The sequence below is a fragment of the Drosophila suzukii genome, chromosome 2R (genome assembly GCF_043229965.1).
Source record: "Drosophila suzukii chromosome 2R, CBGP_Dsuzu_IsoJpt1.0, whole genome shotgun sequence".
In the NCBI taxonomy this organism is placed as follows: domain Eukaryota; kingdom Metazoa; phylum Arthropoda; class Insecta; order Diptera; family Drosophilidae; genus Drosophila; species Drosophila suzukii.
This window is the reverse complement of record NC_092081.1, coordinates 23488615-23504493: the sequence shown is the minus strand read 5'-3', so window position 1 is coordinate 23504493 and position 15879 is coordinate 23488615. Positions and strand designations below refer to the sequence as shown.

At 42.1% G+C, this 15879-nt stretch overlaps 1 protein-coding gene across 42 annotated transcripts in view; it reads right to left on the bottom strand.

Moving 5' to 3' along the window:
• mbl (splicing regulator muscleblind) overlaps positions 1-15879 on the bottom strand; it is a 180873-nt gene that overhangs the window by 46628 nt on the left and 118366 nt on the right. For 27 of the 42 annotated variants that reach the window (XR_010653612.2, XR_010653614.2, XR_010653613.2 and 24 more), the window contains one exon: positions 2017-2076. The exons of the other annotated variants lie outside the window; for them this stretch is intronic. Coding sequence is in view for 19 of the 27 variants with exons in the window: in XM_065863609.2 (XP_065719681.2) it covers positions 2017-2076 (60 nt within the window). In the remaining 8 variants the exon portion in view is untranslated. The remainder of the gene's footprint in view (positions 1-2016; positions 2077-15879) is intronic. 42 annotated transcript variants of the gene reach the window in all.

Here is a 15879-nt window from a genome sequence, read left to right as displayed (position 1 = left end):
TATCCTCTTAGCATGCTAATTGCGCGGCATTCTTCGCTTACGGGACATGTCTTTATAAAGAGTGGGGCTTCATATGGCACCCCAAAAGAAGAAACCCCGAGATCCCGAAACCCGAAGCCCAGTTACGTGTGGAACGTGCCGCATAATTCAGGTTTGCCTTTCACTCCGCCTTATTGAATTGCCGCTTCCCATTTGGGACACTTTTGTCGAGTGCCTCCCAGTCTCCTTGGCATTCATGCGGGTAATTTATGTAAATTTATTGTTCCTTTATCTGTTCTTTTTCAGGCATTTCTTTTTTGTGCAAGCATTTTTTGGTTCTCCTCTGGCGCGTGTTTGCTGTCAAAATATTGGACTGGCTGCGGGGAAAGCGAGCTTAATCAATTAATAATGAGGATGCAGATGTTTGGTTCGGCTCCAATGGATCGCAATGAATAAGAAATCGTTTTAACGCTGTTGAATGCTCCCCGAGCTTAAGTAAAGACGCGAGTTGATGTTTGAGGTTTCAATGAGATATCGACGGGAATTATAAAAGGGAATCGATGTTTTTATGTTTACACCTTGAACACTTTTTGATATTTCACTTCCACAGCTCCCTCGACACATTTAACCCTCTGCAATTGCGATTCCCTCAGCATTTATTGATCCCTTTTCCCAAAAACTTAACCCTCTAACGCCTGCTTACCCCAAATGCGAATTTGTATTTATTAATAATGCTTGGGTCCCGTCCCGGCGATTTCAACATTTGGTTTTATTGTTTCATGCAAAGACATTTGCAGAAGCATCTGCACAACCCTCGCAGAACTAACCGAACAAACTCAATTACGTAATAAAAATTTATGAACGCCCCCGACCAGAAGGACATTAAAATTGTTGTTTGCCGCCCTTCTGCCTTAACCCCCAGTGGCGACTGCTATTGATTTTGCCGTCCTGTCTGGGGTTAAGCCCGAGTATTGATGGACGGGAATGGACATGAATCGAGAGTAGATCAGGCCAAATCCCATATCATTAATACTTGTAAGAGGAAGGACCAGCACTGACCCTCATTTCGGGGGCGAGTGTGTTTTCGTGTAATTCATCTCAATAAAAGGCGAGAAATCCACAGAGCCGGGAAAAAACTATAAAATGTCCCCAGGAAGTGCATAAACAACTAAGCGAAATGGAATGGAAAAACGGACGGTTCGTGGCGAACGCGTGTCCCATTTCGGAATTTATTAAGGATTCATCATGGGGTGGAGGAAGTCCTGGGACTTTTGCACAGACACGGAGGACAGAGAGCAAATGGTCACTCAACGCCAGCTGCTAATTGTGATCTGTATTTTGTGTGCTTGCGGAACGTGTGAACGACTTTCGTTTGACCTTCGGGCCCTGAACTTGTTATCAACGCCAAAAATCAAACAAGCCCACTACGACAATTCCCGAAAAATCCAAACAAGTTCCTCGGCTTCCTGGGAAAATAATAATGACGGAAAGACAACCCTTGAGATACATCGAATGCGAACTGGACAATATATTTATAAGCACATTATAGTGCATTGTTGTCGAGTCTCTGAAAAGCCAGGTCCTTTGTCACATGCCCAGCTCAGCATCAGCATATTAATGATTTCTATTCCTGCATCCCTCTTTTCTCAAGGAGTTTAGTTTTCCCTCAAAAATATATGCTCTGGAGTGGGAAAGCAGAGGGAAGAAGTTCGGTTCACAACCCTTTCGGCACATAAATTAATTTTCTTGTTCGTTGAATCTCGGCTTTTCTTGCGGAAAGGTCCGTTAATGATGATCAGCATAAATAGTTGGTCAGAGGCTCTGCACGACTTGGGGAATTTTTATTATGTATGCAAATGATTATGCGAAATTCCGGTTAACCGACAAACAAAACATTTTACGACCATGTGTGCTGCTGACACAAAGGCCCCTGAATGTTTTCCCCATAATTGAAAATTACGAAATGTTTGCTCGACTTGGCCCCACACACACTTTTCGGGCTTCGAGTGTCTCAAATAAATTTATTAAATTACTCACAAAGGCCGAGGGTTTTGGGATTTTCTGGGGATAGAGTTCGCTGTGTAATGTGTAATTTACCTGCAAATAGAAGAAGGGATAAATTGTTGGGGTTAGCTTGGGGTTTCGTGTAAAATACCAATTAATATAGGCCTTCAAAGTCTAGAATTGAATTGTAAATGGTCAGGGGTTTGGTGGGATTACTCGGAGTTCAATATTAAATGCGGTTAGGTGTAAATTGTTTAGTTTTCCAGTTTGTTTAGCCCAGCATTTCCCTGTCATCTCACAGCCAATTGCACTTAGTCGCACCAGCACTTTAAATTAAGTCAAATGCCAAACAATGACGAGCGCCTAAAAGTCTGCAAACAAAGAGTGAATACGCACACACTCGAGTCTTCACGGTCCATTAAATTTAGCTGTGGCCACTAGAGGCGAATAGAATGGAACTCGAGTCTCGGGCAGAGGACATCCGCCAGATACAAGATACATTTCGACTCACGCTTCTGCTTCAAGGTCATTAAACAAAATGCTTGGGGAGGGTGTGGGTGTGGGTGGTGGTATTGCCACGGATTGGGCAATTTTTAGCACTTTTCGCTGGCTAAATCCAAGCAAACCGCAAAAAGTCACGTAGCCCGAGATTCTTTCTGGGGTTCGAGGATGCGACGAGCTGCCTAACAAGTCAACACAGAAACGCTCAAGTGCGAAAAAATGAAAATGAAGCGATGTAGTCCGGTGTCTGTGGGGAAAAACAGCAGAGGGAAGAAGATGGCAGGATCAGAAATGCACAGGGGAAAAAACAATATTGGAGGGATATTGTCATTTTATCCCTTGTTGAGGGATTGTCCCACCATCAGTGTCCTTTAGGTAGTTACAATTTCTTTACAATGTAGTTTACAACAGACAAAATCTACTTTGCCAGCTTATTGATAAATTGCGAAGCATAAAAAAGATGCCAGATTTAAAGCATCTAAATTTTATAAAAATAAAATCAGATAAAGGTTAGATCGAGCACATGTTTCTGGATATATGGTAACTTAGAATGATATTGATGTAATGAAATTTCGGATAATCAAGTTTAGAAAAATATTCATGTAGCTCGTCAGGATAAACATGCTTATGAAATACCTTTGATTTTAAACTTATTGTCTGTATATTGTCTGTTTTTTAAAAGAAAAGATGAATCATGTCCCCTAATTAGGGACTTTTTTCTCTGTGCAGCAAAGCGACTTAAGTGAAACCCTTAAAGTGCGACGGCGACGCTTTAAGTGCCGCACATGTATGCCACTGGGGTTCGAGCAGGGGGCTGTAGGTTTCTCTGTTTCTCAGATTCTCGGTTTCTCTGCCACGGGGGTAACTAACGGTGTCCCATATGGTAGGGGTACCCTATCCTACAAAATGCCCAAGAATGGGAAGTGCGAGCGAGAGGGGAGGAGCAATGAAATCTTAATGCCTTAATGGGCCACACAATCTAATTTACTTTTGTTTGCTCTCTCGCTCTGCGAGGATAGCCCCCTCTCTTTCGCCCTATGTATGCCCGTCTCTTTCTGTTACTTCTGTTTTGGCTTCCCTCTCTTTTTTGTATTTTACTATAAATGATTTTTTTCGCTTTTGGGGTTTTCTGCCATTGCTAATGCCGTTAGCTTTGCTTTAGCTTTGTTATTTCTCTACTTCTCCTGGTAGTCCCCCTATTCTTCTCCTCCTTCCACTTATTGTTGTTGTTCTAGTTGTGCTTCGTAATCCTATTAACAATGGCGATGTTGTCGTCATCACTGCGTAAATATACATACATCCAAAAACATACGTAGACAATATACTTATGCATTCATAGGTATAACCATATATCGTTATGCGACGCCATTTTTCATATGTTTTCCGTTTGCGGTATTGTTACCGTTCTTTTAATTCAATATTGATTTTCAGGGGCTGGTTTTCTTGGTTCTTAGGCTCACAATGGGCTAATTAGATTTAAAGTCCATTGAACCACCGGGAAAATGGCTTCAGCTTAGAAATTCTCGGGAATGGTTTGTTTTCGAATCGATGATTACATTATTTGGATGGGTGGTGGGGGTACACCAGAAGCCATATTCGAAAAATAATGCTAAGATGGAGTTTGGGCTTGGTATGAGTTTCTTTCAGCTTTATGTTAAAGAGCATTTAAGATAATTAAAAAAAATTCATTAATTTTCAAATGTTTATAGAATTAATTAGATAAAATACATATATATGTACATTTATTTTAATGAAAAACCCATCTGATTTACAGCACTTGCTTTGAATAGCTGGGAATTCCCGAAAATACCAGTTTCATCAATCTATCCGGCAGAGGTAAGCCCCACCCGATATCTGTAGCTCCTGTCCGATATCCCCATTGACTCACGCCTGGGAAAACCCGGAAACACAGGGTTCTCTTAGGCCAAATGCGACGCCGTCTGCTCCTGTGCATTATACTAAAAATTTCCTGCAACATTCTTGTAGAGCACAAAGACAGCTTAATCCCAGCTCACTATAAATCAAACGCACACACTCGCAGGAAGACGCAGTAAGCTCCCAGGCGCATATCAAGTTGAGTTTTAAATATTGTAACATTTTTGTTTTTTTTCGAATTTTTTTGTGGCTCTGTGGACTGCTGCTGGCTGCTGCTGTGCGAAGCTAAAAATTCCCTGAAGCTTAACAAGTTTAAGTTGGTTGCAGAGCTGCTGAAAAAAGAGCAAGGAGCCGAGCCAGAAAGCGAGGCAGGAGCAGAGAGTTAGACGCACTTTAGTTTCTATGCAAAATAGTTTTAAATTACACACCAAGAGAAATTCTAATTTAATTTAAATTCTCACCAGACGCCATATCAAATGGCTGCAGATGGTGGTGGATCGCTTAGACGGCACATCCTGTTTATAGGGCCCGAGGAGGCGCTGTCTCAAGTTGCTTTGGCATTTATTTATATTTCATGCAAATTAACTGCAGCAATAAATTGACAGTGCACACTTTTAGCCAAGTCCTGACAGATGCAATACAGGTGGTGTGGAGGGAAACCCTTTTCAGCTGAGTTTTGACAGGCGCGCGACATTTTCTGCTTGCTTACCGCTTCAACTTTTGCCCGAGTAACCAGACGACAGAGCGCGGAGATAACTTTCCACCGCCTGAACTGCAGCCTTGAGTTCTACAAGCCCACCACCCACTGGATTTACCCCACAGCAATGCTGCAGCTATAGCTGCAACATGTCAAAATCTGCGACAGCCGCGAGTTAGCCGAAAACCGAGGCACAGACTTTTCCCATTTTTCGCATCATCTTATTTTTGGCCATGATATGTGTGCTGGAATTTGGCAAAACTTTCTTTGATGGGGCGGGAGGTTTCAAATTAAATTAAAACTGCGGGGATACTTGAGAGGGTTGAGTAGGACTAGGCAAGAGTTGAATGCAATTAGGCGGGAAAGATTGATGATGTTAGTTTTTGAGATGGAACACCCTTTTTCATGTGCAACAATTAATTACTACTTATTAGACATTTAAGACTTATTTTTCCAGATACAGATAGGTATCTTATTGATTCATTATAAAGTGGCATTACTATGAAAGGAAATCAAAGAAAATAGGTTCTTATTACTTCCCTGGTGCTTTCAATTCCCTGGCAAATTGACTTGCCCATTGAGCGGACCCATTTAATTGGCCGCCGGTGTGCATTTTTTATTTCCTCACATCATTCAGATGTGTACCGTCTATATGTTGCACATGTGTAAGCTGCTTGCGTATTTTCGCCATACAGCATAATGATGCGACTTTTGCACTCAAGTTGCCGCACTTTGCATGCCGAAGACATCGCAAATTTGTCGCGACTGTGAATCGCATCCTCGAGATACTTTACCTTACTTCCCCCACTCTCCCCGCCTGCTGCCGTCTCTTTCGCCCGCCCTGTTGCCGTCTCTCTCGGCGGTAGTGATGCTGCATTCCTTCTGCCTTGACACGCTTGACAAATTCGCATGCAATTATTTATAGAGAAGTGCCAGCGGAGACGAAGACAACTTGAGTTGACTCGACTTGACTCGCCTGTCCCCATGAATGAATGAACGAGTGCGAATGGGTGTATGGGTGTGAATGGGAGGCTATCGGGGGCGGGGCGGTGGTGACGTCAGTCGCTCCACTTTTTGGGCAATTTAATTATGCAATTTCGAGCAAAAAAAGAAAGAAGGAAAATGCGGTGGCCGCTCATAATTTCTGTTTCGATTTATGTGCCAAGTGTCAGGCGCTGTCAGTGCAAATAGCAAAAATGCCAAAACTGCAGGGCCATCGCTGTGTCGCCCTCTCTCTCTGTCCCTCTATTGCCGTCTCTCTCTGCTTTACCCATAATAAATATTTATGCTAAATTTATTTGCGTTTGCTTTTAGCTTTTGACATTTTTGGCAAACATTTCAGGCGCTTGCTCGCAATTAGTGTCAGCCGAACGGCGAAAAGAGACAGCGACAGTTGAGCGAGCGAGATGGCCGGACTCACTAACCGCCGGTTAATTAAAAAACTTTCAGGCATTTGTTTAATTTTCATAATTTACAATGCGGCTCCTGCGTAAAAGGAGGACAGGCAGGAGAGATTAAAAATGGAAAAGAGATCCTGTATCCAGTTGGGCGAGAAGTTCCCTGTTTTATCTCTCCATCTTCCTGGCTCTTGGCTAATTAAACGACGCAACAAGTTAATTAGCAGGGACAAAGGCATGGCTTTGGTCAGTGCATAAAAAGCGAGTCAAAGCCCAGAGCTCATCATTTCAATAATACAAGTTTTTTCCTCTTTTTTAATAATAGTACTCCAGTAGCCCGAGTTATAAAAGTTATTAAAACGGCTTTTGTGTGGAAAGAATGGGGAGTGCGGAAAATGAAGTTGCATGCTGGCCAGGGGGAAAGTTAGCAATATGCCAATGATTAGTTGGGGCGAAGCCTAAACGGGTTCTTCATGGATTGTTCTTTTTTGTTGTACCTTTTAGCCAGACAGACGGCAATCGTTCGGCTGAACTCATTCCCTTGCCCTGTTTAGCGCAGCTTAGCCATCTTCATTAGCCGAAGAGGCACAATCAACCAGATGCACAGAGTCTCTTTTTTCCGCTTTAGACCAACTAACCATGAAGACTCGTATGGCGGTGGAACCGCCAAACCAACCCAAACCCCACCCCACCCTCTGCATTTCCATTTCCCTTATCCTGCAACTGCATTCGCTGACAATTTTCACTCAAAAAGGACCGAAAAAGACAGGGATGGCACAAAGGAAAAAGTATAGGAAGCTAAACCCCTTTTGGACGGTTTCGTAATTAACTAAAATGCCAAGTGTAGGTCAACCCAGTGCTGCCAACTACAGTAGTCAGATATAACCGGGGGTTAAGGGGGTTGCATAAATAGCTAACTGCCAGACGGACAGACAGTCGGAGGATTTCGTTTTAAGCGCTCTTTAGTTTGCCTTTGTTTCCAACGCTTTTCGGGGAGATTTTATTTTAATTTAATTTCGCCTATAACGAATTCAAGCAGCAGTTGCACGACTATAACCCTGTTGGTCAGTGTAATGCATTTACTTGCACTCTACAACATCGCATTGCACTAAACGTGAGTGCGGAGAATGGAAAAAAACGCAGAGTGGAGGGAAACTTTCGACGTGTGTCCACCATCGCTTAACCCCCGGGCTTATTACGTTTTTCAATTAGCAAAATTAAACTCGAAGGGAGTCTTCCACCGACCGAGAACTGAGAACTGGCCAAAAGCTTTCACCGGGATAGGACTGCCAAATTGTGGGCGGCAGTGGGCCATAAAAAAGAATCTATATGTGGCTGTTTGTGAATGTGGCGGCAAGACTGAGGCAAATCAACAGCAGAATCAACAAAACAAATTGCGAAGAGGGCAGTACGTACGAGTGGTATGTGCAGCAATGGGGCAACATATGTTGTGGAGTGCCTACATTCGAGAACCAATCGATATAGGTATTCATGGGTCTTTATAGTCACAAATGTAGTCTTAAATATTCCTATTTAAATTTGAAACTATGAAGAAAGGACTTAAATAAGATAACTAAATAATGAAGAAATTATAGCCTTATGGTACACGATTAAATTTAAACTAACTGATTGCATTAACTTATAAAAGTGTACAAAATTTGATTTAATATATAAGTTCACATCCTTAAACCCAATCTTTTAACATTAAAGATTAAACCATTTTATATTGCCCTTTAAAACTCTTGAACTTCCATTGCTATTTTCCCGTACACAACCCCTATTCCATTCATAATTTCACGTTACGTTAACCCTTTGATTTTCTTTTTTTTCAGCCACCATTTACCAAATGAAATTCATCCAACTACTCCAGGCCCCCACGAATTTGATCCAGAATTATGAGAATACCCCGAGGGCAGTGACTACGATATTTGCACTTGCTTTTTTATTAATTTGCTCAACAGTGCCGTAGGAGTTATCCTCCAAACTTGGCCAAAACGCCCAGGAGCAGCGACAAATGCTTTTTCTGTCTGGACTGCTAGACAAGAACCCAAACAAAACGGGGGGAAAACGAAAAGAGAAACCACCAAAACCTCGACGAAACCGAAAACCAAACTCGGCTTTCGTATCCCAACTCAACTCGAATCCTAAACGACTGCAAAATATAATTTTTTCGGGTTTTTTCCTCTCTTTTTCGTGGGTTTTTCATTTTTTGTATACATTTTCACCCTTTTTTTGAAGTCCTAGTGGGTGGGCAAACTCTCAGTTTTCAAGTTTTGTGGCAGTTTTGCGTGTTTGCTTATAATTTTGTTTGAGTTGCAGTGCCACGCCTGCCGCCCCCTTGGTTTTTCCAAAAAAGGGAAAGACCAAAATAAGTTCGAGGGCACAAAGCAAATTCGTAATTACTTTTTCATGCTGCAATTAAAAATGGCGTAAATAGCTCGAAGCGCCAAAAAGAAGAGGAGTGAGATAGAGCGATTGTGTGGGAGAGGGTAAGCAGGAGTGCTACACGATGCAGTTTCTATTTTGTGTTGTGGCCAAAAGCTTTAATTCAGTTACAGCTGCATTTGGGATTTTTAGCCCGATTTATAAATGAATTATGCGACTCCTTCGCAACCGAAACTATTGATTTTCGTATTAATCTATGGCAACCACGCGCTATAAAATTCACTTTTAATGATGGGGCGAGCGAGGAAAAAGGAACTCGTTGTTGCCGTCGTCATTAGTGCAAATTACAAGCAATTAAACATGGCCAACACAAGCGCTATCACATGCCAAATGAGGCCAAATCCAAAGGAAAAAGCAGAGGACCGGTGAAATGGGTGGAGGATGCATTAAATTAATTGAAAGCATTACACGTAAACAATTTATAAAGCGCGTAATTTGCCATTCACATTCCGAGTTTCCCTTTTTTTCAATCAATTTGCAATTACTTAAAGTTCAACGCAAACGCTCTAAACACGAAATTCTCATAAAAATTTACAAGAAGTGGGAGTGAAACAGCAGGAACGTGCATGTTGCAATAAATAATTTAGCAGGGGTGGACGGGCGGAAAACAGGATACAGGATACGGGGGATAGGATGGGATGGGATATATATGAAGGAGGTCAGTGGCCATGTTCTCTATGCTCTATGCACATGTCTTCGATTCCCCGAGGAAATCAGCATAATACGAAATAGAGCAAAAGAAACGAGCCAACAAAGAAGAAGGCTAAATCACCCTGATAGTTCGAGGTTGTCAGGACTTGGTCATAACTTCCAATTCCAGCTTAATATATATCCTAGAATGAACTAGAACTTCAGAAGGCTTCTAATATTTTACAGGGAAAAATAAATGAAAATGGGACTTATAAGTTTTCAGTTAATTCCCCTGAAGATATAGATTTAGATTAGATATAGATTTAGAGGAAACTATAAGTACCCAAAATCGTGGCTAATGATATATGCCTAATAAAACATTTTTAATGACCAATAAAACTATTATTTAATACCACTTATCTAATTATGATATTCTACAGCTTTAATTACCCCAAAGATGCATCCCCACACTTTGAAGCATACTTTGAAGCGTTAATTGAGGCTTGAATTGAAGAGATATCTCTGGGCATTCTTCGCCAACGCCTGACCAAAGTTTCGGTTAATTCTTCTAGCACTAATTCCACGAAAAAAAGAAACACAAAGAACGAATTAACCGAGTGGGAAAAATACAAGAATTTCACTTTGTTGCGGCGCCTTTTGAGCTTCGGTGCGGCCTAAAACAAGGATAAACATCTGGAAAGGCGCTTTGCCTTGCTTTTTGCCAGCATGTAAATGCCGGGGAAATAGGGCCCAAAAGCCCACCCCCAAAAACCACCCACCCCTTTATGTCTGTGTGTATCTGTGTTCTTTGCCTTTTACCTTTTTGCGCATTTTAGTTGGTTGCCTTTGTTTTGCTCGGCATTCAGCGTGTGCTTTTTGTTTTGGCCACTCTTTGCCATGGCAACACGCGTTAAGTAACACACACAAAACCGTTAAGTGGATTTGTGTGTGTGTGTTGGCCAGGGGAGGTATCTAAGCCACCATCCACCCCTTTCAGTCCTCAAAGAATGCAGGGTAATTATATAATTTTATTTATAGCAGATAAGTGCGGTGAAAATGCAATTAACAGGAGCGGCGTGAATAAATCAGCGGCAAGGGAGGAAAGTCTTGGCAGGTTACGAAATCAGCAAAGGGTGCAAAATTACTAGCTTAAAATGATATAGTTAATTTTGAAAATATTATTTTTGAAACATAGCTAAAATTCAGATTTTAAAGTTGGAATACTACCTTGAAAAAATATTAAAACTAGATTGATGGCGAATTTATTATGATTAAAACTTCAAGATATATTTTCATCTGAATTTTTACTGTGCTTCTTAAACAAAATAAATGGAAGCCTAAGAAAAAAGATGGCTACCCCCTGAAATTGCAGGACCTGAGATTTATTTGTAAACTTTAAAAGTAGTTGATGTTAACCCTACAACATAGTATATTCTTCTTTGCCAACTTTAAGGCAACATATGTTAAATAAACTCTCTCAGTCGCCCTTTCATTCATTTGTTTGCTGTTTCCTCTTTTTCGGCAGCATTCTGGCAAAAAGAAATGTATAAATTTATTAAACTATAATTCAGTTTGGCGGAGCGGAGCGAAAGCACTTTGACTCACACCTCTGGCTCGCTGGCTCGTGAAAGGCAACAAAGAAATGGCCAAGGGAACCACAACAAAAGCAGAAATACAGGAGCAGGAATACAGGACCAACAAACAAATGGGGGCGAAAAAGCAACAGAAAGGACAATGCAGACATTGGGCGACAGAAGGACAACGACGAGACACGTATATAAACAAGTTTGCATTACGCCGCGGCGAAGTACGAGTAATAATAAAAACAGAGCAAACAGAAGGCAGGGGCGGCGGTTCGAGGGGCCGCACCTCCCGGGGGTGGGCGGTGGTTGGGGGGGCGGGGCAGGCAAATACTCCTTTAGTTCGCGTGCCAGGCGAAGCAACTACACTGGGTAAAAAGTTTTGTTTGCATGTCTGCGGTACATTTCCGCGACAGGCACCGGCAGGTAGCCCCCCTCTACGCCCCTGCCATGCCATATAACCCCCGATTATATAGTGTGGCATGTGCCCTGACAGCCAAACAACTATGGCGAAACAGCCATAAAAAATAGAAACACAGAAAAGGGCCGAAACACGGCGCTGAAAATGCAGCAAATTATAGGTTAGCTTGCTAAAATGAAATTGTGCAAATGGATACATTTCACATAAATAACCCCGTGGGTGACGAACAGCTGATGTGCCCGAAAGGATACCGAAGGGGAAATCTTTTCACTCCATTCGAAGTGCAACATCATTATCGGGTTCTATCTATACAGATTTTATTAGAATTTATAGTTGGTTCTAAAGGTTATAACCCTTAACCATAGTACAACCAATACACAACCCTGAAATTGTAAGGACTTTAAGGAAACCACCTCTGAACTTCAACTTAAGCATTCATTTATTATTCCACACAATAAAACAAGTTTAAATAAACAACGACCCCAAGGCCCTTTGTTCCGAATCAAAATCGAATGGCACTCGCTGTCCCGCTCTTTCTCACCTATCGATTACTAGTAATCGTTAAGCCAATCAATGTGCCCATTGAGAATCATTCACTAATCTAATCAAGCAGCAGACCCCAAAACAGCAACAAAAGGCAACTTTGTTTGCGTCGACTTCAACACTTTTGACCCGCCCCCCTTGGCCCCATTTCACCCGCTTTCACCCCCACTTCGGTGTACTTTCACCAATTCTAGGAAGCATTTGACCCGAGAGCAAGGACCACAGCAGAACAAAGCGAAAATTTCGTATGCGAACGACTTTGGCCCGGACTCTCGAGAGTGGGTGGGAAGGGCAGGGGGTCAACCACCCACCACCCCACCACCCCACCACCCACTCCACCCCTTCAATTCCACCCTAAAATAAAAAAAACGGCGACAACGAAAAAGTGACTGACTGGCGCCATAATGTCGCCGCCTGTTTTTTCTCCCTGTGTATGTGTGCAAGAGTATCCTTTTCCAACTCCTGACACTCACACACTTACACCACTTGTATACACACACACACCTAAGCCAACGCGCTTTTTGTTGTGTATTCGCAGTTAGTTTTGTAAGCGCCAAAGCAATTGTATCTCATGGATGCGCATATATTTGTATCTAAATGTTTCTCCCCTTTTGGTAAATAATAGTGTTGAGTGTTGTTTTTGCCTTATTTTACGAGCTGTTAATGGGGAAAAGTAAGAAACTTAAATTGTATTTCGCCTATTTTGTAGCTCTGCCACGAGGCATAATTTCCAGCACGAAATAAAACAAATTCTTTGTTTTCGACAAGATTTACAGCCTATATCTCGGGGAAAAATCAGAAGGCTTTCGCTTGCCAAAATAATCAGGCAGAAAACATTTGAGATTTCAATGAAGGCGACCCAGAAAACGGAAAAAAATAAAATGATTTATTTGGCATGTCGATAAGCGGTCCAAAAAGAAACTTGAAACGCACAATCTCCACTTTTCCTGCTCATTTTTTGAGGGGGCGAGTGGCGTATAAAATTGTGTACAATAGATTGAACATATCCGGGCCCCCGAAAAACATGTGTAGAAGTTTAATTTAATAAGTTTCCAGGACATGGGGGTTGTATGTTAAACATGAAGGGATATTCTGGGCCGCAAAAAACTGAAAAAATAACAAAAGAATGGCAGAAGGAAAAGGAGAAAAAATCCACAAGTTTTTGGGCCTGACTTTTACTCAAGCTGATGGTTTCACATGTTTTGCTAATTTTGTTTGTTGTAAAGTTCTTCGGGGATTGGGGGTTTTTGGGCTTCCGGGGAGAAAAGGTCACATAAATCATGCGTAAAGTTAACACAAAACTTTGGCTCGACTGCGCATATGTTGTATAAATCTAGGGCAAAAAGTAAACATTTCTTGTTCACCCAAAAGAAATTTAAAACCATTTCAAGGCAGTGAAATTTCCGATTTTAATTGGCTTAGTTAACCAGAAGAAGCCACAGCGACCACATCATTAATAAACCTTCTTTAAAGTTTGCTGGCCAAATAGAGAAAGACAAACATTTCCTGGACAGAACTTCCTGCGATTGCTTCGGTTTCGATTTATCCGCTCGCTAATTGCCAGGACCTTCTATTGTCTGGGCCCAAACAAAGGGACTCTCGAGCAATTTATTTCTTTGAAAGTTGCTCTGTTATCCTTTTTTGTATTTTTATTCTTTTCAGCTGTCTCGCAAAAAGCGAAAGTGTTGATTTGTGCGTAACTCGAGGCGAAGCAGGTGCATCCTGTCAGCGGGGAAACAGAGAAACTGAGAAATCCCTCGTCAGGACCTTCAGAACATTGCGTGAGCTGGGCGAAATCAAAGCTATGCAAAGAAGTTCCGCCAAGGATTCGTCCTTGGTTCTGGAGGCCTTTGTTCACGGAGACTTTATTGCGTGGGAAAAGTTTCGCTGATCCCCGTTGAGCAGGTAGGAAAAGGTATAAATAGAAGACAATTCATAATGGAATTGAACTTGAGGTAGGAACAAAGGGGTATTTATTATTTCTAAGAGTATTTCCTGCTAAGGGAAGTGAAAGTGTGTCTTTCAGAGTTTCTTTGCTTAGAAGTTATTTGATTAAAGGCAAAGTTCAATGACAATGAAACAAGTATTTTCAAGTTTTTAATGTGTATCAAGGTATTTACGGTTTTATGTTAATTGAAAATCTATTTTATGATAACAACTGAAAGTAAATAGATAGTAGTTTCCAAATTCCTTCTTGATGAAGCGAACTGTGAGATGTGCCGATTTTCGCCCGTCCCCCAGCCACATTCATATATTTGCAATGGCTTTTACCCGCACCCCACCCATTTATATATATTTATATACCGGCGATATCCATTCCTAACCCAATCATCCAGCCCCATATTGAAACCAACGCTCGGTGTTCGAGTATAGCCGCACGGAAGGCACTTGTGCCCGCAGGCGGCGCAGATGTTGCGTCAATTTCATGGCATTTCACCTCCTGTGTTCCCCTGCCCTCCCCGCCGCATCCCACTTAGGGCACTTCCCGTCCCGCCACCGCCCACAGAACAGCCCGCCCACCCACTTTCTGCCACCCAGAGGCGCATGAAGCGAGCGCGCGGATCCGGCAATGAAATTACAACTTGTCAACTCAATCAAGCGCGCTTTATGCAGCAATTTCCGTCACTTGTGTGAGTTCCCACACACAGCCCGAAAAGGGGGTCCTGAGCCCCTTAATAACCACCTGCCCCGCCCCTGCCACATCAGACGCACATAATCAGCCAATATTAAATCCGCCAAGCCCGACAAAGCTTTGAGCTAATAATCCTTTTTTGATTTCCAACCGAAAAGAATTAGCAAAGAGTTTTTCAGCCTCTTACTTGCGATGTAAGCCGTAGATTACCTCAGCGCCTGAAATGTTATGCAGCTGAGTTTCCTTATTCCTTAGTCCTGCTTTTTTCTCCGCCCTCGAAGGATTTTAATTTCGAGCTGCGGCATATTTCCTGGTCGGCGGCAGCGGCAGCCATTCGGTTTAGCAAGGACATCCGCCGGCGTTTCCGGCAACAGTTGCCACCGCCAGCTGCCAATGTCCTGGCCGAGGATTCGCCACCGGCTTCAAACCCTAAGATGCCGCAAATTTGTACGAGTTTAAGCAAGACTTTAGGGACGACTTTGGGGCAGGCTTTTCGGGGATTCGGAGCCCAACTCCGGTAGCCGTTGCCAAGGGGCGAAAAATTAAATTTAAGTTTACATTTCGTTGCGGGTGTTTTGATATTCAAATCACGCTTACTTTGTTTTATTCTAAAACATCCAAAATTTGTTTTGTGTTGATTTTAAATAACTAGGAACAAATAAATTATAATTTCCATAGGGAATAGGTTTTATATACCACTTTTCATTGACCTTTAAAAAAATAAAGTTGGAAATTCGTATACCCTTAGAATTTTTAATTTAAAAACTTCTAAATATACTTCTAGGGAGGATTGTAGAATTTGACGCAATAATAACTATTTAATCTCCCTTAGAAAACTATTTATTTACTTATTTGCAGGATTGAAACAGAGTTGCGTTTAAAGCTCGACCCCCCTAATTTTTTTCCAATTTAAGTTACTTATTAGCGGTTCGGCTAGTTTTCCGCATGATATCTCCCCTAATTGGAGCAGTTATCAATTAGCAATTAGCCGGCGAATCTTCGGTGCTGGCATGGCAGGATGTTTGCCTTGGCCAGCATTTAATTGCACGCATCGGTTGCAACTCAGTGGCAACTCTCTCTTGTTGCGCCCCCTTTTCCGCTTTTCCTTTTTTCCGCTCCGCCCATTTTCCCAAGCCAAGCCGGCTAAGCCATCTAATGAACTCGCCACTGCTTTC